This window comes from Pithys albifrons, chromosome 18 (assembly GCF_047495875.1).
Source record: "Pithys albifrons albifrons isolate INPA30051 chromosome 18, PitAlb_v1, whole genome shotgun sequence".
Taxonomy (NCBI): domain Eukaryota; kingdom Metazoa; phylum Chordata; class Aves; order Passeriformes; family Thamnophilidae; genus Pithys; species Pithys albifrons.
The window spans coordinates 8901109-8925406 of record NC_092475.1 but is presented as its reverse complement, the minus strand read 5'-3'; the positions used below and the strand labels follow the sequence as shown (position 1 = coordinate 8925406).

The 24298-nt window shown below is 39.3% G+C and overlaps 1 protein-coding gene across 8 annotated transcripts in view; it reads right to left on the bottom strand.

Moving 5' to 3' along the window:
* ZMYND8 (zinc finger MYND-type containing 8) overlaps window positions 1-23874 on the bottom strand; it is a 51287-nt gene extending 27413 nt beyond the window's left edge. For 4 of the 8 annotated variants that reach the window (XM_071573264.1, XM_071573257.1, XM_071573262.1 and 1 more), the window contains exons 1-3: window positions 23786-23874; window positions 13259-13329; window positions 2811-2959 (exon numbers count right to left, since the gene is read on the bottom strand). In XM_071573264.1, the coding sequence (XP_071429365.1) occupies window positions 2811-2959; window positions 13259-13329; window positions 23786-23799 (234 nt within the window). In that variant the 5' untranslated portion in view covers window positions 23800-23874. Of the gene's footprint in view, window positions 1-2810; window positions 2960-13258; window positions 13330-18849; window positions 19008-21094; window positions 21173-22701; window positions 22854-23378; window positions 23572-23785 lie in introns of those variants that run through there. The other 4 variants (XM_071573258.1, XM_071573260.1, XM_071573261.1 and 1 more) reach the window with 4 other exon arrangements.
* Between the last annotated feature and the right edge of the window lie 424 nt (window positions 23875-24298).

Genomic DNA, 24298 nt, shown 5'->3' with positions numbered 1-24298 from the left:
ACAGCACAAGGGTTTAATTCCATTTCAAACATATTGCTACTACAATCATTCAAACAGATACAAAGGCATAAGGAAACCCAGAGTGAGGAAGAGAAAGTTGTAATTTCCAGTGCAGAAACATGTTTTGTTTGCAGCTTTTATGCACCACAGTTGTGAGACCGAAATCACAATCTTGTATACATGGAGATGAAGCCATGTGGCATTTCCTCCACTGCAGATAAAGGAAATTACCACAAGAATTTAATACATATTCTGATTTTGAAGTGGATATAAGTAGTATAGCTACACTTTGTAAGATTCAAAAATTCAGCTTTAAGAAAAACATAAAATCTGTGAAACTATTCCACAGAAATCAGCTCATAACATCCAAACTGAAGAGAAGTCCATTTTGCTGAAGCATGAGAAGAATCAATTTTCTGTTCAAGGATGCTTATTATATCATTTTTACATCTATCACCTTATTTTGCCTAAGTGAAGTTTAAGAAACAAAACAAAAAAAAAGGTTTAGAAATTCAAATGAAACCGAAAGAACAAAACTAAAGGACTTAAAATGACTGATTCAACTGCATCAAAGGACCTTTTCACTTGTAATCAGAGTAATGTTTTAAGAGTCAAATTTTAACAGTTGTTAAAGTTCAAGCTCAAATAGGTGGTAGTTTGCTTTAAAGTGTTTATTAAAGTTATTAAGACCCATAGAATGACATAGAAAACTGAAGAAAAAAGCAACAGTATTGCAGTGCTGTTTTGGAAAGAAAAAGATCACTATTTATATTCAGTTTAAATTAATATTGAAGCTAGTAGTAAAACCAGCTGACAACCTCAATTACATTGTATCTGACCAATAAAGCATCAAAAGTTCCTGATTTTTAAGCTGTCTTAGCTACATTCTACAATTCTGTAAATCTTTGCCTGTATTTCAGCACTTTAAATACCTGTGAAGACATTTCAGGGCATCTACAACATGTGATACAAAGCACCAGGCAACTATAACTTCAGTAATTGTATCTTGAGATACTAAAATATTACTAAGCACTTTATAATGCAGAATATTAAGTCAGAGGTTTCCAAGGATGTTGTCATGTCTCATAACAGATTTATCAGCCAATCAGAACCACAGCTATCAGCTACATTATACTTTAAATTTAACCTGAGAGCAAAACCAGCTCCTGTGTGCTTAACTCAGTCTGCTCAGCAGTGAAAGAATACCTAACAACTCCTGCTACCACATAGAACAGAATTTGCACCTACTTTAGACACAACAATCTTCAGGCCCACTTCAAATTTGACATGCAAGACAATATTAAAAACAACTTGTGAAAGCTAAACAAAACCACACAGATTATATTTTCTTGCTGACTAGGAGGAAACACAGCAAAATAAGCAAGTATGATTGGTTTTCTTCATTAGATACACAACTTTATTCTATCCTGTACATTTCAGCTCTGAGATACCTGGAAAACAGAAAAGGATTTACTGAGGGGAATGTATCAAGTTCAACAACTGCAACTGTGTTTTTACATATATTTTTAAATGCAGGAAGAAAAAGTGGAAATTAATACCCTAGAATTCAATGCCACTGTTTGTAAAATTCTCTCTACACTGCGCGGTTGGAAGCTCAGACTTCAGTGGGGCAACATCCCCCCCGAAAACATCCAGGATGTGGAGGAATAAATCCAGCCTGTAGTGAAGCTCAGCAAAAGCCAAACTGACCCCAGTGCACTACTGTAAGCACATCTCCACATGCTACTGTCAGACTTCCCAGTTACCCTGAAAGAAGATAAGGTATTGATACTGGTTTTTAAGGCCTGATTTATCCCTTTGTTCCAGGACAACTGCAGGAATTTCATTTTCTCTCTTCACCTGTGCAACTGCACCAGGATAACATCTAATGTGGATGCTGTCATGCCAGGGGAAGGTGCTTTAAATGCTCACAACTTAATCCCATGTTTATGTGATCCTGGCAAAAAAACCCACAGCAACACACAAGAGCACTTTGAAAAACACACAGGTATGTCATTATTACATGAGATGTGAAGTAATTTCAGTAAGGCTGACGACTGCTTTAATTGCCTCTGAGATGATGCAGATGCTTTACAGCATTTGTTATTCAATACAATTCATGTAGTTCTTTCATAAGCATCATACAATGAAGCAGAAACTGTCAAAGTCTTCCAGAATCAAGTTCTTTCACAAACAACAACAAATTCTATCAATTCAGTGTACAGAAGACACTAAATATAAGGTTACAAAAGTCAGTGTGACCCATTGATTTAACCAGTTGCTGGGAGTGTACATTGTCCAGAGGTTTTAAGGATGGGGAGGGAACCTGCAGAGTACCAAAGATGGAGCTGAATTCTGTTTAAAAGGGGCAGTAGAACACGACTGAAAGCAGATGAGGAACTTCCACTGACATTATGAGATCTTTCTCATCTAGGATATCACACCTATCATGCATTTCCTTTTAATGGTTTTAATTTATAACGGCTGTTGTTGTTTCTGTTATTGTTTTTACATTTCTTCATAATAATCCTGTTCAAAATGACATTTATTGATTACACATCTCATTAGCTTAATTAAATAAATAACCAGGACACAGGTGGTCTTTCTCAACCCATGTAAAACTATAATAAAAGAGCATTCAAATCCAAATGATAATGCCAACTCCTACCCCTACTGCAGTCAAAAATTAATATCCACTTCTTAGGAGTATAGAAATGGAGCTTCCTAAAGAAAAGTGAGCTCCTGATCAGCTGTCTCTTCATCCTTTACTATTTCATATTCTAGCATAACAAAACCATGACTTCTCTTACCTGCTCTTTATTATTACTGTTCAATAGACCAGGTTTCTTTTTCTTTTTTATAGGACTTGTTGATGCATCTTGTGGTGAGTGGCCATTAGAGGAATGTGGAGGGCTGGGAAATTTCCTTTTTTGTGCTGTGCGTTCAGCAGAGCCAGGATCTGCAACACACACAAACAACAGGGTTGAGGAGTGCAGATTGATGCAAAACATTCCAGCAAGGTCATGGTTAGTCATTCACACTGCTCGAAGATTTTAAATTCATCTTTTTAAAGTAAGAACATTTGCAACTTCATTGTCAGAGAACAAAATTTAAGTGATTCCTAATGAATATGAAATGCTCAGCTCAATTACAAAAAACTTTCTGACATTTTTCAAAAGAAACAGGTATGCAATCAGCTGTAAAGGACAATCACAGAACAGAGACATGATGTTGACAAAACATAAGTGAAAGTTCATCAGAGTTGGTTTAACATATTTCTTTTTTCCTTAAGTTTTTAGTGCATGCAATAAAACGGAATTATAGATAAAACCTTAAGGGTCAGAAGTCATGAATATTACAAAGAAACAACTGAACCATCCCCAAATTATATAACTGCACAGTAAAACAAAAAACCCCATATAACAGTGGGTTTGGCTACTTTCTACACAATTCTACAGCAAATCTGGAGCTATATGGTGACTTCTAACTGACCAAAAGCTTGGCAGTGTGTGTCAAGATAATCCTTAAGAAAACTATAAATAAATATGAAAAACATATTAACATATAGATGGAAGAATATATAACTGAGAGAGGGAAAATAAATGTAGGAGTATTTGCCCATCCCGAGTTTTATGAATCTAGAACAGCTTCACAAGGCTAACAACACGAGTAATTTCAACAATTTTAGGAAAAGTGTCTGCCACTAGTTCTGTAGGCACAGCTACTTCAGCAGTGCTGTCCAGCAGAAATGCAGTGTCAGCTCCCAGAGAAACTTTCATGTTGACTGAAGTTTTGGCAAAACTTAGTTAGTCTGGTTTAAATAAACAAACAAAACTTCTCATGTTTTGAGTTCTGACACTAAGACTACATGACTTTTCCTCCTTCCCACAAAACCCTCCCCTTTCACACTCACAGGGAGCATTCAGGACAAGTTATCTCCTGACAGGCCTAGGCTGGATTCAATCAATACAATGTGTCTGAGGCCATTACTGTTACTTGGTGTGTCTTGATTGAATCAAATCCGCCTGCCACTCCATTTAGCCCCAAATTCAGATTCATTTGACAACACAGAATAATGCCAAGTAAGGTATGTCACCTATAGGTGTGAAAAGTACAGTGTCTGCTTCCTCCCCTTCTTAAGCAATTATGACAATAAAAATCCTAACACAGAGCAAATCTGCTGAGGAGACTCCGTGGGTTTGTCAGTTTAGCTGATGATGCACAGAAGGTGGCAGAAGAACTCCTTGGGCTGGGATAAGCTTCATGTATCCCAAGGGAGCTGTGCCAATCCAGCTATCCTGGAACAAACACTGCAGCACCAGTGTCAGCTAAACCAAAGCCCACAACTAAACCAAAGCAATCGAACCTAAAACCAAAGAAGCTCTGAGTTCTGTTTTCCATGAAAGTAGAACAGAGCTTATTTAGTGTGGGAACTGTTTGCACTCAGTGATCTGCAAAAACAGCATCATACCATATTTTGTCTCATCTTGCCATCACCACATTAGGTCTTTGTTTCTTTATTATAATTTGCAGTTCTCAATAGTCTTTCCACACATTACTAAAGACAGTCATAAGAAAACCACTTTTACTGTGAAGTGCTGGTTATGCCTCACTCCTTGTTTTCCCAGTGCAGGGAGATGTGAGAATTGTCTCTCTTTACAGCAACAACATCCCCAAAGGACTTGTAAGGATCTCTGAGCCCGAGTTTCTCACCAGCAAGTAAAACCATCACTGTAACTTCCTCAAGAGAATTCAGCTTTTATTTCCAGACTGTACCAACAGAGGCACAGCTTAAACCAGGAGGGTAAAAGGACAGCAAAGTTTTATGCTCTTTGGCTTCCATTTCTCACTTCCAGGCACAAAATTGCCACCAGTGGAATCCACACCAGTTTCCTTTCAGCTCCTCAGCCTCAGATTGTGGGGATTCCAAAGGAGCTGACTGTGACACAGCACACTGTGACTCAGCTTTAAGTAAGAAAAATAAAAATCAGCTGTGAAGTTCCTGCCCCTCATAATGTAATATTTTTCACTTCTAAATGCTGTTTTTTCTTAAATTAATTGATTCAGAGACAGGAAAAGGGTTAAACTATTAGCTAAACCAGAACTGAATTACAATTCAGTCACAGACAAATTCAAACTACACTTCAGCAAAAAAGGTGCTGATTCAACACCAACCCTATGAAATGATCACACAAGATACTTGGTTAAGTGATTTCAAAATCTACTTCAATTAATGTCGTTTTCCTCCATGGTTTGAGACGCTTGAGCATACAAGGGATTTGCAAATAAACTAATGCTGGCTCTTAGACAACATACAAAAACTGACCTGAAATACACTTCCTTTTTTTCCAGCTGGCAAGTCATTGAAATGCACAGGGATTTCCTTGAGGCAATGTAAGATGTAAGCAGAAAAATTAAGGAATAGACAGGAAAACAGCAATGCACAGGTATTTTCTTTCAGATTTAGTTGTGTGAGTGGAATAGGGCAGTGTCTTTAACTATCACAGTATGTTGCCAATTTACCAATCTGTGAGGGACCCAATAATAGAAACAACCTTTTCATACAGTTTAAGCAACAAAAGACTGGTAGCACCTAAATTGTTTGAGCTATAGCTTCCCATTCATAATGCAACTTAATGCTCAAGTTGCATTTTGTATGAATTTCTTTCAAATGGGAGCACAACTCCTGCTTCTCCCTGTCTGGCTTTTCCAGCTGTGGGCAGAGTTTGTGGCTGAGCTGAGAACCAGATCAAAAAACTGATCCCTATTAAAATAACCTTTGGGGAGAAAAGTTATTTTTTAATCTGGATCATTCCTCCAGTGTTGTGTTACTTAATCAAAGTGAAACAAATCTGAGAGGATAAAACAGAAGACACCAAATTTAAACTCTGCAGTAACTTGGTGACTCAGCTACTTCAGAGGTGGATTCAAGTTTCTATACCAAAAAGGAACAGCAATAATTTGTGTGATCTCTTCTATGACAAGCAAATATTTTTTAAAAGTGTTTAACGAGCAAGAATGGTCTCACTTTAGGAAGCATGTCACCATGCCAGCTTGATCAATGGAAGCAGGTGCCAACTCAGACAATGTGTAAAAGTAGGATGTTATTTTCCTTGCTTTTCCTGAGATACTCAAATGTAATTCTTCTTGAAAACAAGCAACATCAACATTCCTTACTGTAAGAACACACCATAAACTGCTCAGTACCCAAGACAAATTGATAGTGATGTCTCTTGTTTCATTCTTTCCATACATCTTTTTTGTTGCTTTTTTTAATTTAAAAACTTAAGCTAAATGCAATCAAAGTAACTCCAGACTAAAACCATAATGGAATCGTTCTACATATGTATTTCTAGGCATCTGTTACATTTGCATTAGTTTCTCTACCAATAAGGCCTTAATGAGAACTCAAATCCACTCCTAAGTTAAGGCTTCACAGACCCCTTTGCAAATACAAAGAGGGAACAAAGTGTTTCTCTGGAACTGTTGTCTGTTCATCCAGGAAGCAAAATGGTTTGGGAAACTAACATGGCCTAAATAAAAAAAAACCAAACAAACCTTAAAAGTTATTTTCAGCTAGATGAGCACAGCAACAAGTCCCAAAGTTGATAGTTGCAAGAATAAAGCAAATAAAGGAAAAGGATGGAAATGTGGCTGATGTGAAAGAGGATGTCAGTGTGGCAGGTCTGACTTGGATCAGAACATATTGCCTTAGTGTTGTATCCTCAATGCAATGGATTGCAGGCCAAATGAGAAAAGACTGAGCAAATCAGAATTACAATACACCATGATTGTAAAATTCAAAAAGTTAGGCAAACAAAACAAAAGCCTCCTGAAAAAGTGTGGAAATTGCAGGATAAAAGCTTTTTGTATTAGCAAAAGAATTATCATTTTTTCAGATAGGGTGGATGTGAAGAAAATTTTTGCATTTCAAAATAAAGTACAATCAAAAAATTGCCTTACCTACATCAAGTTTACTATACTTTCCTGAACAGTATTAGTTATTCAAATTTTGTACTTAATTTTCTTATATTTTAGACACAAATTCTATGAAAAATTACCTCTTTACTACTTGTAGAACTGAACTTTCCTGTTCTAGAAATTTTCAGAAAGTGAGAAGAGGTAAACCCAGAAACACATTGGTTTAAACAACAGTAACAAAACAAAATAAACAAAATAACAACAACAAAAATTTAAAATGCTTTTCAGTATTATTCGTGATAAAGTCATGCTGGGTTTCCAGAAGCCAGGAACAGCAATGTATTTCTTCAGTGGAACCATTATTTCAATCTCTCAGGCGACATCAGTAAACTGAGACTTAGTTACACCAATGAGTTTTCTATTATGTAAGGAGGTTTTTGATGTCTCAGTGTAAGTGGGTCAAATATGCAAAATTCTGAATCATGTTTCCAGCTAGAAGTGCAGACAACAGTTCCTTGCAAATCAGACACTCAGCACAAGTGTCACTTAAACAGCCAGCCCAAGGCTTCTCATGTTAACCCTAATTCCCAGTGCCAGATTATGCCTTTTATTATGACACAAAGAGTTCTGCCAACATTTGGTGAACCAAATCAAGGAATTAAATTCGATGAAATAACAAAAGAATAAAAATTTAATGAATGCAGTTTCATGAAGAATTCATTTGATGGCTAAGGGAAACAGCTGGCTTAGCTTAAAAAAGAAGGCAGTGTGAAAGGAGGTACAAGAAAACAAAGGTGACTGAAGGCTCCTTAAGCTGCCATTACCCCACAGAAATGTGTAACCTGTGTCTTTAGAAGGAACAAGAACAAAACCAGAAGACTGACTTCCACCTAGACTGTCACTTCTTTCTTCTTTCCTCCTCCTCAAAACCTCTGAACACCTGTACTTTAAAATGGTATGGGGAGAAATCAATGAAGAAACCTGCAAGGGAACAGCAATACTAATTCTAGTCCAATTTGACAGAAGAGGTTTCAATTAATAACTGATATGAATTCCAGAGCTGTGAAACCTTCCAGTTAAATTTATTATCCTGAAGAGTTGTTAATAGATTTATGATTTTTCAAATCAAATACCTATAATAGTATAGCAAGGTTAATTTATCTTCAAAACACTTAAAATCATGGATAAATCTGTCAGAATTTACACTCCACTTTGAGCCATTTCAACCCTCTGCCAGAACTCTGAAACATGATGCAACTGCAATCAACCACTAAAGCCCTGTTTACATTCCAGAAACTTCAGCTGATGTAATTAACTCAATCCAGTTGCTTAATGTAATAAATAACAGAGGTCAGCCATGGTTGTGTAAATTCTGACGAACTCCTCCTATGTTACAGTTTTACACAAAGTACAAAAAGACACTGTTACTTGTTTCTTCAATGTAGGGCTTTGGAAGAAAAAGAAACACTTCCCAACAGCTGGCAAGGCAAGAGCTGTACGGTGTGGCCGAGGGGAATTGCTGCCCCGAGGCGCTCCTGAGGACCCCGCGCTAATTCCTGACAACCAAGGGCTCTGCATTACAGACAAAGGCCGGGGCTGCCGCCTCTGCACTGGAGGAGTCTCAGACTTTGTTCCACTTTGCAGTAAGAATCTCCATCTCTGTGTGATTAAATACTTGATATCACCCAAAAAAAGTTGATACACGATGTATATACTACGATGAAACTGTTGCAAAATATATAATACAATCAGGGATTCCATTTAATTAGTAATTTTGTATTTTACTCATAATGGCTGAACATTTCACCCCTGAGAGGAGCCCCCACAACCAAAGCCTTCAACACAAACCTGCAGCAGTGCAAAAGCTGTAAAAGTCAGAACTCCCACCATATCAAGCAGTATTTGATTTTATGCCAAGCTAAGACCATGACCAGCTGTCCCTGTTGGGCCAGGCTGCTCCCAGCCATGTCCAACATCTGTTCAACTCCCCAACAGTCTGGTTCAGGGAGATAAATAGGTAGAAAACTACCTCTACACCCAAGTCCTTAACTGGCAGAGAAGAGGACTGGCTAAGAGCCAGCACAGATGTAAAGGAAATGCATGACTGATGATGGGAAGAAGAAAGTTTAAAAGCTCCTTCTGACTGGGCACTAAGCAGGGAATGGTTCCAGTACCAGGCTGAAATGCATGAAAACAACCTACATGGAAGTCAAAACCCAGTGGAAAGTTCATTCTGTCCAAAGAGAACAAGTACAAGTGAAGACAGAATTGCACCAAACAATTAAGTTTGTTATGCTGCTCTGGAACCACAACCTGGAAATGCTTAGGCATTTATCCAGAAACCTTGCAAGCTCCATCTTGAAATATTTAGTAAACAAGGTTAAAAAGTAGTCCTTAGGGCTGGAACAGAAACATAATAAGATGTTTCTGTTGGACATGTTAATGTATCATATGCAGAGGACAAAATATAATAATCTAATCCATGGCCTTTCTTCTTCATTGACCAGCAATCCTCTGTTGACTCCATTTTATGTTTCTGGACTCTCTGCATTCTCTTTAAGCTGTCATTTCCCATTTCCAGTTCTCAATTACCTTGGGCCTTCTTGTTCTCATCAAGAGCAGTGCATTTTAAAACCTTGTTTTTAGCAAAACTGAACATGCACAGTTTATAAACATCTAAATTGTAACTGCTACACTAACTCTACTCCTCTTTCCCACCTCAACAGCTTATCTGTACCCATAACTTTTTGCAGACAGGCACTTTTGTGTAATATTGGGGTTAATTAGCTCGTGATTCAGGCAAAACTGGTACTACAAAAAATGATTAATTTTTTGCTAAATCAGCTGCTGATGCAGCTGATTGTGCAACAGCAGAAGCCCAAGAAGAGCAGAGGAATGCAGATGGAGATAAACACAGGGCTGCACAGCCCTGATCCCAGCTATGGAGTCACTCTTACATTATAATGTATTAAGTGTAAGCAATGGTTTTAAGCTCTGATTTCATTACAGCCTGACCCCATCTAAATGCTTCCTAACAAAGCTCTGTACCCCCTGCACTCAACTGGTGTATTCCTGCCTTCTCTCAAGCCAGTTCTGGCAGCCTACCAGGCTGTTTCAGCACACTAAGCCAGCAGAAAACTGTTCAGGTTTTATGGTTCAATCAGTTTCCTGCCACCTTAGGCATGGAAGGAAGTGGACAAAACTGCTGCATTGAGCAGTTTGACCAGCTTAGGCTGCTTTGAAACCACCACAGTTACTTAGACCAATTCAAAGGCTGTGTTAACACCCGTGCTGTAGATTAAACAACGCATGGGTTTAGTTTAGCTTAAACTGAACTGGAATTGATTTATACCAATTAAACTGCTTGTACCAAAACAACAATGTTCATGAAGAGGCTGCATCAGGCTAATTGGTTTTAAAGCAATTAAATTTATTTTCCTACAATGTTCTTCAGAGACAGCCTGACATGAGCTGTACAAACTGCAGCAGGGCAAGTCAGGTTACAGACCTGCAGCACATCCGCTTCTCTAGGCCAAGTGTGAAGTGACACAATAACATGGATTGATCTCCTGCACAGGTTTCTCACACCATCAAAAGAACCAAACAAAGCCCAAAGAGCTGTGTGCTCCCCTTCAGGTTTGTCTATATAGGGTCAACTTCCTCATCTACATCCTTTCTAAAACACACAAAGCAGAACTCTGCACAGGATAATGCTACAAGTCGAGACAGTGCTGCCACTGTCCCACCAGTTCAGAGCTTTTCTCTGGTTTTAATGCCTAACACAGAGTACAGTAAGTTTTAAAATTCTGGATTGTAACTTTCTGCTGCAGAAACACCACACTGGACTAACAGAGAAATTTGCCTAAATCATATAACAGGAATCCACAAAGATTCATTGTAAAAGGCCTGTAATGTGGCCAGCTCTTGGAGATGACATTTATGGTTCTTTTATTTTCTGTGAAAAACTGCATATTCAACTATTATAAAGTTCTACCACTAATTCACAGGTTAGGCTGGGCACACCACATAGAGAGATGGCTTACAGGCAAATCTCAAGATTTCTTTGCAACCCACATTGTTCAATGAAAAAAATTACAAACCTGTAAGTGCCTGGGGTGGGTGGTTGTTATTCCTGTCCTTAGAATGGTGCTGGCAGGGGTTTTATCAAGATTCATGTCCAATTCAACACACCAACCAAATCAAATCAGTATCTTATTATTATTCTTCACATAATTCAAACTGTTAAGTTTTATCTCTACTACGGTGAGGTACAAAGGCCATTCAGATCATTCCCACTGGTATTTAAAACACTAAGATTTCTATGCACAGACTGGTGATTCCACACAATGGCAGGCTGGGTCACCCTAAACCAGCATGGTGTGAGACTGGCTTTGTCTTCAGCTGGTTCAGGGCTTGTATAAACAGTAAACAGTATAAAAACATGAGCCTATTTCTGCGATGTTAAATCCCTCCGAATAGACCAATTTTAACTGATCAGAGCAAGAGAAGCTGGAAGATCACGTGGCTGAGACGGTTGGGAGATGAAAGACTGACCCTTCCAATAACCATGAGATAATATTAAGTCAGCTCACTGTCCTAGGAAACTTCATCTTAACCCTACAGAAAAAAAAAAGTAAAAAAGGAAATGGCATCTTTGCATCTTTTTGTATGGCCCATAAACCTGTTTCTGGGCAAAGTAAAGCAACAGAACTAAAATGCAGACATCTACATGGGCAGGTATTAGACTCGTAAGTGACTTTTAGACATTGATTATGTCAGAGTCACATAAGTAATAGTTTAACTCACTTGATGCATGTGAAATTCTTATTAGCACTAATAAGTGGGCTGAAGTCTTTCTAAAGAGAAATGAAGATGAGATTTCATGGGCAGCTAAATGCATTTAATAACCCCCATTGTCTCTTATACCAAGTTCTTACATTATCAAACTCTTTCACAAACAAACCGGTCACTACAACAGCAGAAAAATGTTTCAGTTGAGTATAAAGTTCAAGTGGGTGGGATGTGACAAGCACCACAAAGGAAGTAAGTGGTGTGAGTGCAGAGCTGGGAGCTTACCCCACTCAGCAGCAATCATTAAAGCAACTGAAATATTTACTTTCTGCTGACCTAGAAAATTGAAATATAGAGAGAAGTAAACACCAAAAGCAGTTTAATAATGGAGATTGATGTGCAATAGCAGGAGAGAATAGAGAAAAGGCCAGGGAGAAGGGACAAATGGAAGAAGTGATTCTATTATTCTGAGGTGCCAGATCACATGTACCATCTCATATAACCATACCATGAGAACTGAAACAAGAAAATGTACTGTCTCTTAGTGCAAGTAAAACCTGAATTCAATCTTATAACCACGCTATCTACCCAAGCTACCTCATTTAAAAACACAGCAAAGCAGATGATGTGTGCCATGCTTTCAAGACAATTCCATCTGCACGTTCAGAGTAACTCAACTTAGGACCCTTGTTGTAGAAATGTGAAGAGTAAGTGGGTATGCACTAGAATTTTAAAAGGATGGTAGTACCTACTGCTGCTATTTTACAGAAATGGCATTCAGGTAAACTCAGCTGCAAAGTCAATTGCAAGTACAAAAGGAGATGGACAGGCACCTGGCAGTCAATTATAATGAACTGGAGTAAATTCCGTGTGAGTTTCTGATTGAAGGACTTTTCTGTTCCCCCACTCCAAATGACAATGGGAATATTTACAGTCATAGATGTGGTTACACATTTAGCTTTCTTTATACTGAGAGATAACATCATTTGCCTGTAATAACTTGTTCAAAGGAAAAGGTCCAGAAACCAGAAGGACAGAAACTCTCAGACACCTGCAATTCCACCAAGTTTAATTCATGTCATGAATGGATACACGTTGATGAAACACAGACTGCTCAGGGGACAAATTTCTGTGCAAACAGAAATGCCACTGTGATTCTTTATTCTTAGAAAAAATAGGATTCATTACTGTAGGAAATATTACCTTATTAGTTTTGTTGCTGCTACTACTATTTTCTCCTACATTGCCAATCTAAAATTACTTTAAAGGAAGCCATAATAAGTGAGATAATACATCAGGTTGATTTTTTTTTACAATTTACCCTTAGTTATTCATAAACACTGAAATATGTGTGTGTAGGTTTGATGTGTAACGAAAACGAAACAAGAATTAAAACACTTTCTAACATACAATAGTCATTGTAAAAAATACAATGAAATCTTGAGCCTTCACTCAAGAGAAACTTCATGGTAAATGACACAATTTCTGTATCCTGTTTACAAATAGTTGTGTTGTAGAACCAAAATGAAATACTCCTCTTACTCACCTTTGGATCGAGTGGAGATGTCCATCCCCTCCACCACCTCCTGCTCTGCCTTTATTTCCTCTTCAGCCAAGCTGCAGGATTCAAAAAAGTGAATTAGAATACTTGGAGATCACATTGTTTTCATGTCTAACTCCTATCCATGAAGTAACATTGTCAAACACAACTATACTAAAATTGCTGATGAAATGAAAAGCCTGATGTTTGCCAGGGTATACATTGATCAAAACATGTTGAGAAACAATCCAGGTACACAAACATACTGAAAGTTACCCATCACAGAAGTAACATTCTCATACTAATGACAGTCTCGTAAGAAGTACTGAAGATTATGGCAGTGTGTGCATAAGTTGTATGTGTGTGACAGAGAAACAGGAATTCTGTTCCTTGGAGCTTCTAACCTAAAATAAACCCCGTGGACAGATGCCTGCCAACATTTAAATGCTCATCAACGTTCGTGAGCAGATCAGCTGAGGTAACAGACTTACTAACACAGCACAACCTGCAAAATTAGAAGGTAAAATGCAATTTTAAAAAGTATCAAATAAATCACTTTAAACAAGACTACATAACAGAAAACTGAATATTTATAATTTATTGGCAATACAATTCCACCAACTATTAACCATAATAAAGAGTAAACAGTATAGAGCTGTTACTTTCAATCTTACATAGTCAGTTTTCATTTGCTGTAGGAAGGATTAAACTTTTACAAACTACCTCTGACATTCTGATATTTTCTACTTTCATAGTGGTGCCACACAAGAAAGCAACTCAATGAATTTGACTAATTAAGTCACTTTGGGGAAAGAGGAAGGGAGAGGAAAATTGAATGGGAATGAACATTGATCTACACATCAGTTTTGGAGATCTGACTATCAGAACAGAAAGGTAAAAGAAAACATACAATGATGCAAACCCAAATGCAAAATGACAGACAAATGAGGCTCTGGTGCCTCAGGAAGGTATCACAGTGTCCACTAGAGCACAACAGCCACAGGGGGTGTAGATACTCTCCTCTACAGTGACAATTTACTGCTCAGGCTGTTCATGGTTGCTGCTGGTACCTGGTTACACTGATATGGCAGATTATCAGTTTCTGCTGCTGTGGAGTGGACTGGGGTTCCATTCACCCACCTCGGGTCTAGGGACAGAGGCCAAGAGGACAGATAGAGACCTTTCCTTTAGCCGCTGTGTATAAACCTGCCTGAGAGAGATCATCAGAGTTCGGAAACAACAGTGAGGACTTGGTTACATTTATACCAGAGAATCTCTTCAGCCTGACAAACAGTTTATATTAGCAGGAGCTTTGTTAGGGGTATAAGTTAAAAGAGATTCCTAAACAAAGTAAAACTTCACAGCAGCAGGACTTTTTATTCTGGTATTTGACAAAACTACTTTTAATTAACCAGCAGCTACTGGGGGGTTGGGTTGCAAGTCCTTTCACACTTCTAAACAATACAGTTATGTCAGCAAAAATTTTAAATACAAATTAACCAAGCTCAGTGTATGGAAAACCCAAAGCTGAGAAGATCCATGAATTCCATAAATCCTTATTCTCTACTTGCCACTTGTATAGAGAAATAATTTACAAATTAAGCTCTTTAAAGTCACAAAACACTGAAGGGAAGTTCTGCTGAACCAGCAGCCACCTTCCATCTCATGGACTATTCTGATCATTTCAGGAGCAAGGAGAGGCACCCACATGACCAGAATTAGGGTAAATGTGTAGCACAGTTGACTGTAGCACGATACTTCTCAGATTTATTTGGCATGGGCAGATTAAATGCATAACACAGCTGACCACACTGCAATGCTCTCCCATTTACTGTGCATGGGCAGATCAATTATCCTGCGCATTTGTTACACCCTTTCCCAGGGGCCTCCAGCAAAGAGGAGCTGGCAATGGGCTACACACACCAACACATCTTATGCACCATTTGCCTCTGCCCGTTCTCCTAAGCAATGGGAAGAGATGGGCTCATGGGATGGGCTCATTGTTCTGTTCCAGTGTTGCATCAGGTTTTTTTTCTTTCCCTCCCTCTTTATAAAATCCTATTTCAATATCACCAAACTGTATCAAAACTCCTATTTTTAAAATATCATGTATAATGATCAATAATAAATACAGGCAGCGTAATCAAACACAAGAATTCTGTCAAGAGTAAAGTAATCTCGCAGTGCACATTATCTGGTTTTAAAATACAGATCCAGTTTCAGACACAGACTGGGACATACAAGTCTTTACAAAACTCAGTCTGAAGACTTTCGATCATTTTACACATGCTGCTACTAAAAGAAATGGTTTCCCCAATCCTTAACTCCATGTTCCAGAAATCCCATCCATTTTAACAGGATCAGTCCTGTGATGTAGGTCACTGTGCAGCTGGACACGCAGAAAATGGGAGAGCCACACATGGGGATGGGGGGAAAGGGCAACATCCTTTTAGCAGCAGCTGACATTTGAGCTACATTAAAGCAATCATATTATTCCAGACTCATTCAAACCCATCAAATGCATTTTGTTCAAATCACAACCTCAGAGGAACATGATACAACAACAAAGATGCAGTACTTGTTCCAAGTCAGTATTAAAATACACAGAGTTATGCATGAGCCAACAGTGTGCCCAGGTGGCCAAGAAGGCCAATGGGATCCTGTCCTGGATCAAAAATAGCGTGGCCAGCAGGCCCAGGGCAGTGACCCCTTCCCCTGTACTCTGCCTTGGGGAGGCCACACCTTGAGTGTTGTGTTCAGTTCTGGGCCCCTCAGTTCAGGAAAGAGATTGAGGGGCTGGAGTGGGGCCAGAGAAGAGCAACGAGGCTGGAGAAGGGACTGGAACACAAGTGCTGTGGGGCTGTGGGAAGAGGCTGAGGGAGCTGGGGGTGTTCAGCCTGGAGAAGAGGAGGCTCAGAGGTGATCTCAGCACTGTCTAGAACTACCTGAAGGGAAGTTCTGGCCAGGTGGGGGTTGGTCTCTTCTCCCAGGCACTCAGCAATAGGACAAGGGGGCACGATGGGCTCAAGCTCTGCCAGGGGAAACTAAAGGTGGAGATCAGAAAAAAATTCTTTGCAGAGAGAGTGCTCAGGCATTGGAATGGGCTGCCCAGAGAGGGGGTGGATTCCCCATCCCTGGAGGTTTTTAAACTGAGACTGGACGTGGCACTGAGTGCCATGATCCGGTAAAGGGACTGGAGTTGGACCAAGGGTTGGACTTGATGATCTCGGAGGTCTTTTTAAACCCAATCGATTCTATGATTCTGTGATCCTGGATGAGAACCGGGAGTGATGGATCAATACAGCAACACCAGAACAGGAACTGCTCCTACTTCCCTGACCAAAGTACCAGGGGACCTTACAGGCTGACTGAGGATGTTCTGTGCCCTGGGCCCAATCCCAGTCCTACAGAGGGTTACAGGGCACGACTCCTGTGTATTAGTTACAACACAGGAGGGGTTTTCAGCTCTAAATCTGTCTCTCCCCAGATAATGAGCTTAATCTAGGAAACTGAGCCAGTTTCCTCCATCCCCATTTTGAGTGTTCTTTCAATAGATCTACAGACAGAAGGATTCTTCATAAACAGTTCCAAGATGAACAAAGTATCGTATCACATCTCTGATACAATGAATCACAGAATGATACACTGGTTTGGGTTGGAAGGGACCCTGAAGATCACCTGGTTCCAATTCCCTTGCCATGGTCAGGGATGCAAACATCACATAAAAGATGCCTGCAACAGACTTCCAGAGCTTTGAAGTACAGATCAACACTTAAAGCACTCGCCACTTGAGTGCCCATTTTCCTTAGGAACGGAGGAGCACATTCCCTGCACACACATGTGCACCCTGTGCACAACCCACAGCTCACTCCAAATCCAGCAATTACCTACTGCACCATGAAAACTGAGCCTCAGAGGAACAGATGCACCTCCATATCCTCTGCCATAATTAATCTTTTAAGGGCACAAGCAATTAAGTATATAAGAAAATCACTGATACTGTTCTGACAAAAAATTATTGGGGAGGAACACTAAGTGAATGTTTTAGACATAACTATAAAAGATATTTCACATTCACAGCTCTTCAAAAGCCTCTCCCAGTGTTTTATTTGCTGTAATGTAGAATGACTTGCACAACATGACATGGTGGCAGCGAGGACTGTGGTGGTCATACTGGAGACTCAAGTTTGTAAATACATTGTAACAATTCACAATAAGTTTACAGTAACTTTCCTAAAGCTGATACATCTTTTCACCTTTGCACCTTATAAAGCATAAACTTCTAAATGCAGAAGTTTCATTAAGCAAAAGATTTCCAATTAAATAATTCCAGAAAAGCAGGTCCTGAATCAGAGGTACCTTACTATTATCCACAACAAAATAAAAGGAAAATTAAGAGCAGCAGCAAAATAACTATGAACAAACATGTAGTTCTATGGAAACAAGAACTGTGTGATCAAGCAGACTATTCTAGAGAGTTTTATTTTGAGAATTCATTTTTGCAGGGCTGAGAGCAGTTATTTCAGCATTACTGCCATGCAAGTATGAATGGGATGCTCTGAGGCTGCAAACCAGAAATGATACTGAAATTCACTCAATTAAGTACCCAGATGAATACAATAAACACCTTATGACATTCTGACAGCTACTCAATTCCTCATTAAGGTGAATGAACACAAGGAAACATGTTTTAAGAACACATCTGAAATTTAAGCTTTGCCAGTTTCACTGTCAATTGAACAGAACATCAATAAATCATTTAAAACTTCCCTACACATATTGACAAAACTTACCACAACAAAAGAAAAAAAAAGAGAAGAAATTGTTTTCTAGAATGTTAAACTAATTTGTTTCATACAAATTAGTTTAACATGTCTGAATGAGGATAGAAGAGGTGGAGGTTATTCCTTTGGGGAGAGTTGGGCACATAAAGAAAAAAAAATAAGGATTGCAAACATACAAGGTTTATTGATACTTAGGTAAAAAAAGAACTTAGCTGCTTAATTTTTCAATATGTTCTCTGCCAAACTGAAGAGAGAGTGTTTTTTTTAAATATAAAATTCAGTTTTTCAAATTTCACACCACTATATAAAATACTGACTTTTCTGTTTAGGAAAAATCATTCCTTTACTAACAGTGGTACTTACCTGGAAAAATATCCATGTACAAGAATATTCAAAGCTGCTCTAACCTATATTAACTACAAAGAGCAATTAAAAGTTGCAGATGAACTACTGCACCTTGACATTTAACCAAGAAAAACTGACAGATATGGAAAACCATTCGAAACAGCTAATGCCCACAGACACAATCTAGACCCACATCAGGGAATAACACATTAACTCCACATCAAGACCTATATATTTATGGAAGTATTTTTTCCTTTTAATTAACAGAAAACACAACAAAAAAAAGGACTATAAGCACTAAAACTGAATTCCATCCTTAAGATAATTCCTGCCTGTATCACATCTGTGAGCAGCAATTCTAAATAATGATTTCAAAAAAAAAAACCAACCCTGCATTCAATAAAAATGTGACAAAAAAATATTAGCATGCCATTGCTGAATAAATAGCAGCTTTGTATAAGCACTCACCTATAACAGTCTCTTACTCATCGGTAGCTATGCTATTTATGCAGGCTCCTAAAATGGCGTCTGCCAGCACTGCACTGCCTCGCTGCTGGACTGGAGCTAAAATGGGAGCACTTTGTTCAGTACCAGGAGCTCCTGTTTACACAGCAGGGCAATATTCAGAGCGAGCATCTAAATATCAGAAATGGTAAAGAACGACAAAAGGACACCTGACATCCGAATGTTTAACTAAAAAGGCACAAGAGAGGGAGATTTGTGAAGTCACAGGTTACTAAGGAAATCACTCAATTTTAGCTTCACCCTCCAGTTTGAGCACCTCGTGGTTTACATTTCCTTTTGGAGAATTCCCTGCAAAATGCCCCATTTGGATTAAGCAAATAGCATTTTGGATTAAGCAATTAACATACACAAAAGGCTTGTTTGCCTATCTATGCACAGCAATGTTTAAGGAGTTACCTCTGATAACAAGCAAATAAATCTATTTTTCATTTAAAGAACATTTAGGTTCTTTTTAAAACCTTACTCCTATTCAGTGTCCATTCAAAATAGCTTCACAAAAGAGAAAAATCAGGGGAGGGAGGGAGATCCTCAGCTTCATACAGTCATCTTTAAGCCTATAAACTTATACAACTGAGGCCCAAGCAAGGCAACCAAGCAGCTACAAATTTCAGACACTAAAAATATAATTTGAGAACAAACATGTTTGAAAGTAAAGGGTTATGTTGGCTAAATTAAGACTGTTGACATCCTGTTACAGCATGGTTTTAATCTCACAGTGTGAAGCACAGATGCTGTGACAATGGGTGGTAAAGGGTTAACATCAGAATGACAGACAACTATCAAATAAATGAAACTCAGTTCCTATGAAGCTACTGCTAAATTAGACTTTAACCCATGAATACAAGGCGTGTTTATTAAAGAATATATTTAAAATACTTTCTGAATACAACTTAAAGGGCCAAGCTTGATGGCCTACTAGGATGGTTTCCAGCCTATAGACCCCTCCAAGCCAGTGCAGGACCACTAAGGTGTTTGCAGACAATAACCAAGTAAATCAAACCAGGTCTAACAAGCTTAAATTCACTCTAATGGGATTCACGTGCCCAGGGGAAAAACACTGGGGATCCACAAATAACAACATTTGAAAATGGCTGGCCACTACATTCTACATCAGCAAAGGTTATGTTCAAATTTCAAGATATTTAGGAAATCCAAATTAATACCCTGAATTCCATACAGAGAAGAGGAGAGCTTTTACTGAGATTTATCACCCTTTAACCAATTATGCTGGAGTGGTACCATTACTATGGAAAACTGACCATGACCTATCACTTTTCAGCTACTGGATCCACACACAGCCAGTAGCTGAAAAGTGATACAGTACAACATGCTTGAAAACAAAGCAAAAAGGAAAACAAATAGAACAAAACAACACCAAAAACTCAAGCAAAAAAGGTATCACGAAATGGAAGACAGCTCAGGAAGACAAACCAACTGAAGTTTGTGGACAGTGATCTAAAGGGCCACATTTGTAATGTAATCTCCCTCTTGGTGATTTTTGAGCATGAAGTTCCTTTTATTTCATGCTTCCTTAACAGCCATGTAGGGTTTCTGCTACATTTCAGTACTCCTACCTAATGTGAGGGGGGGTGAATGTCACATTTGGAGTGGTTTATGCTCTGCATTTTTTTCATTCCCAGTATGTTAAGTAGTGTCATTTGTTTAAAGAAATTACTCAGCTTTTCCCTAGCACTATTTAGCTTCCAACTAAAACAGTTTGCCTGCAAAGAATGAAAAAGGCATGTAAGCTTTTAAAAAGCTACTGTTTTCACCATGATTTATAATCCTGATCACTCCTTTGTTTTCCCCCCACTGCATTCTTTGTCCAGTTAATTACAAAAGTAACCGGATGTTGGCACTAAATAATAATGGCTAATCATATTCATCCTGGCAATTCAAATTACTCTTTAGCAGCCAGAAAACTTACAGTGCAATTATACGATTAACTTCTAGTTATTTTAGAATAATGGCCATTTGCTACAAGCTGAATAAACCTCAGCTACATTGCTGCATACATGCCCTGTCTCATTGTGATATTAACAAGACCCAGTCCAGGAAAATCTTGGGGAGGAAGCGTAAGTGCTTTTCCCCCTGTGTCTGTCCCTTAAACAAAACCCCACATTCCATCTGTCCTGAGCAGGAAAAAAAAGTAGAGTGAAATCTAGGAAAGTGAGTGATAACATCATACCTTGACAAAGCACCAAAAAAATATATGAAATTCTTCAGCTTGGCTGAATTTGCTTTACTTAGATGGAACAAAGATGGTAGAAATTTCCAGAAGGCCTTTCTCAGTCTTGCCACTGCAGTTGTCAATCTCTGCCCTGCCTGCAGCAGCAATTGGCTCCGGCGCTGGCGGCGCGGTGCGATTGGGCTGAGCTGAGACGGCGCTGCTGCTGCCCCTACCTTGCCTCAGACATCTTGCTGCAATGCAGACATTTGTTTTTTGTGAACTATAAAAGAATTGTATTTGAGTGATTAAAAATAGTGAACTTTAACAGACTCAGGATGCCACGTTTCGTTACACGCACGAGGGCGGCTCACACAAATGTGCTTCACTGTCAGCAGCGTGTCTGGAGGTGCAGATTTGAAACAGATCCTGGTTTAACAAAACCTGGGGGAGCCATTTTAATACCAGCTCTCTGATTGCAGAACACTTACTGCTGCTTCCTCATATTAAACAAACATTCTGTTGTTGTCTCTTCAGGACTGAAAGTAAACTGCTAATGTGTATAAACTACAATTAGAAAAAAATTTGTGCAAACATAATTTCTGGGTATTTTAAGCAACTGGAGAACAAAAACCAGAATAACCTCCTAGCTGTGTCAGCACTTTTGTGTATGCTGAAAAATGCATTAAAACTGCACACAAAAATGTTATCCCATGAAATTCAGTGGTACCCAGCAGTGTTTCAGGTTGCAAACTGAACAAGACATTTTTATAATCTAATCCTGGGGGATGGAGACGAGGAGGGGGGGCTGGGGGAGGGGGGCAGATGTTAATCAAAGTAAGATACTCACACTGGTAAACAACTAACCAGAGGTAAATTGCTGTGTTACAGAATGTTATCAAATACATGGCGAGGGTCTAGGAAAGTTAGAAAGTACTGTGGCTCAGTGCAGTCCTTTGCAAAGCGAGCCTGGCTCTCAGCTCTTCCCTAAAATCATGGATGTGTGTAGACTGTTAAAACAAGTGCTAAAATCACATTAAAAGCACAAAAGAGCATCCTTCCTCTGCTTTTGTAAGAGCCCTGGTGACCACTGACAAACAGCTTGCTCAAACAAGCATGCAAGCGCTACAATTAAAATCTTCATAAAGGGCACAAAATGTTCTAAATTAGTTATAAATCGAGCAAGTTTCTCTGAGATTACACTTTGTATTGTATCAGAAACATATGCTCATTAAGCATTATTTACTTCATAAGGTCACTTCATTGCTGAGCACTAACACTTTCATCACACCCAAAAAGCCCAAAGAACAGCAAAAATGCACCTCACCCTGCAAACATGGTAATTAATGATCTATGAACAAACAGCAAGTAGAATATTTTTCACTGGCCAGAGGTAAACAGGAAGTAAAAGCTTCAAAATTTAGAGACAAATTATTAAAAAAACAGTGCATTCAAACTGGACAGTTTACATGTACAAGTCCCTTAAAATGGACGCTAAGGAAATCTGATTTTTTTTATATGACTAACCACTTAACGTTACTTCATCTCCTGCACTGACTGACCCAGTAAAAACAAAATGTTTGGAAAACTATTAAAAATGTTCAGAGAGTAGCATGCTGCTTACTTACCAACTGTTCAGGCACCCCTCTCATTTTTCCAGTTAAGAAGATACAACAGGCTGGCAGATTTGGGAATTGATCAAAAAGGAATTTCTTGAAACAATTACGTAGCATTAAACCAAAAGTTAAAAAAAAAGGGAAAAAAGACCAAGAAAGGAGGACAACATGTACTACTGTCATGAACCACACATGATTTTATATCTTCTGGACCCCACAACACAGAACTGTGGCTGACACAATGTAAAACAAAAAGGCACAGATAAAAGGTACATTAGTTTATTTCAACTATGTAAAACAAGAAAGCTAACAGTTCAAAAGCATTTTCCATAAAGCATCAGATTTGAAAACAGATGCACTGCTGCATTTTACTGAGCAGCACCCCATTCCCAAAACCTGCAGCATAAAAACTCCCTTTTAAAGGAACAAAATATTAACCATACATTGTCCCTCTGAAAGAGAAACGCGTTGTATTAATCACCCCTGCAAGGAAAAAGGTTCAATAATCATTTTAAGTCAAGATAAGCTGCATAAAAAACATGATGCAACAGCACACCACCACCTAGGCCCAATATCTACAATCTGCCATTAGCACTTTTTGCTGATGTCTAGGTTTTTAAAAATCCCGTATTTTCTCAGAGATAACTTATCTTAGCTGGTCCATTCACTGTTTAGAAAGGTAAACTTGCCTGTTCTTCTGTCTGCCATTATCCCTGCTTGGCTCCCTGTAGGGCAGTTAAATGCATCTGCTCCCTAAGCTTCCATTTTCTCTCCAGCAGGCATGTGACACAGGACAATAGTGCTGGCAAAGTGCTCAGGCACACACAGCTCCTCTGGAACACCAGCATCTTGATAAACTCTAAAAGCACCATCCTCCTGTGAAGAGCCAGGTATGCCCAGGCTTTGCCAGGCTGTAAAATAAAGCTGTGGCTAATGGCTACTAACCATGTGACCCAAGAAAGCAAAAATTTAAACAGCTCCAACTCAACATAAGTGCCTGTGGTGTGAGTTTTGCACGAGAAATCACAGAGAACCACGCTCTCAACCCACAACTCACAGGCCTCCGAGAAAAAGCAAGGTAAAAAGCAAGGCTTACCTCTGTGGATGCATTGTTAACACAGTGTTATGTCAATACTTATAAAACATGGAGGACAGGCTCTCAGTGCTCGGGCAGGGAGGGCTTGGCACTGGCGCTGGGTGAGCGCTGTGCGATGAGAGCCGCGCGCACATTGGCCGCGCCGGCGGCGCCCGATGTAAGGCGGCACCGGATTGGCCGCCACACTTCCTGAGCGATTATCTTTGTGCGGCTCGGGCAGCAGAGCCATCCCGAGCGCGGCCAGGCCCGAAGGCCCGGCCGGACCCTCCGCCTGCCCGGCCCGGCCCCGCATCGGCCTCGCCGTGCCCTCCCTGAGCGCCTCTGGGCTGTGCTAAACGTGCAGCAGGCAGAGTTCGCCCAGGTCGCGGGAAGCTGTTCTTTTGTTTGGTCGTGTGGGAGAAAGGGAGGCCACAGAGAGAGAGAGAGCAGAACTTAACGAAAGTGAGCACAGCAGGGACTGAAATTAATGTCTCAGAATTCAGAGAAGGCTTCTCCTGTTCCAGAGTTTAAATA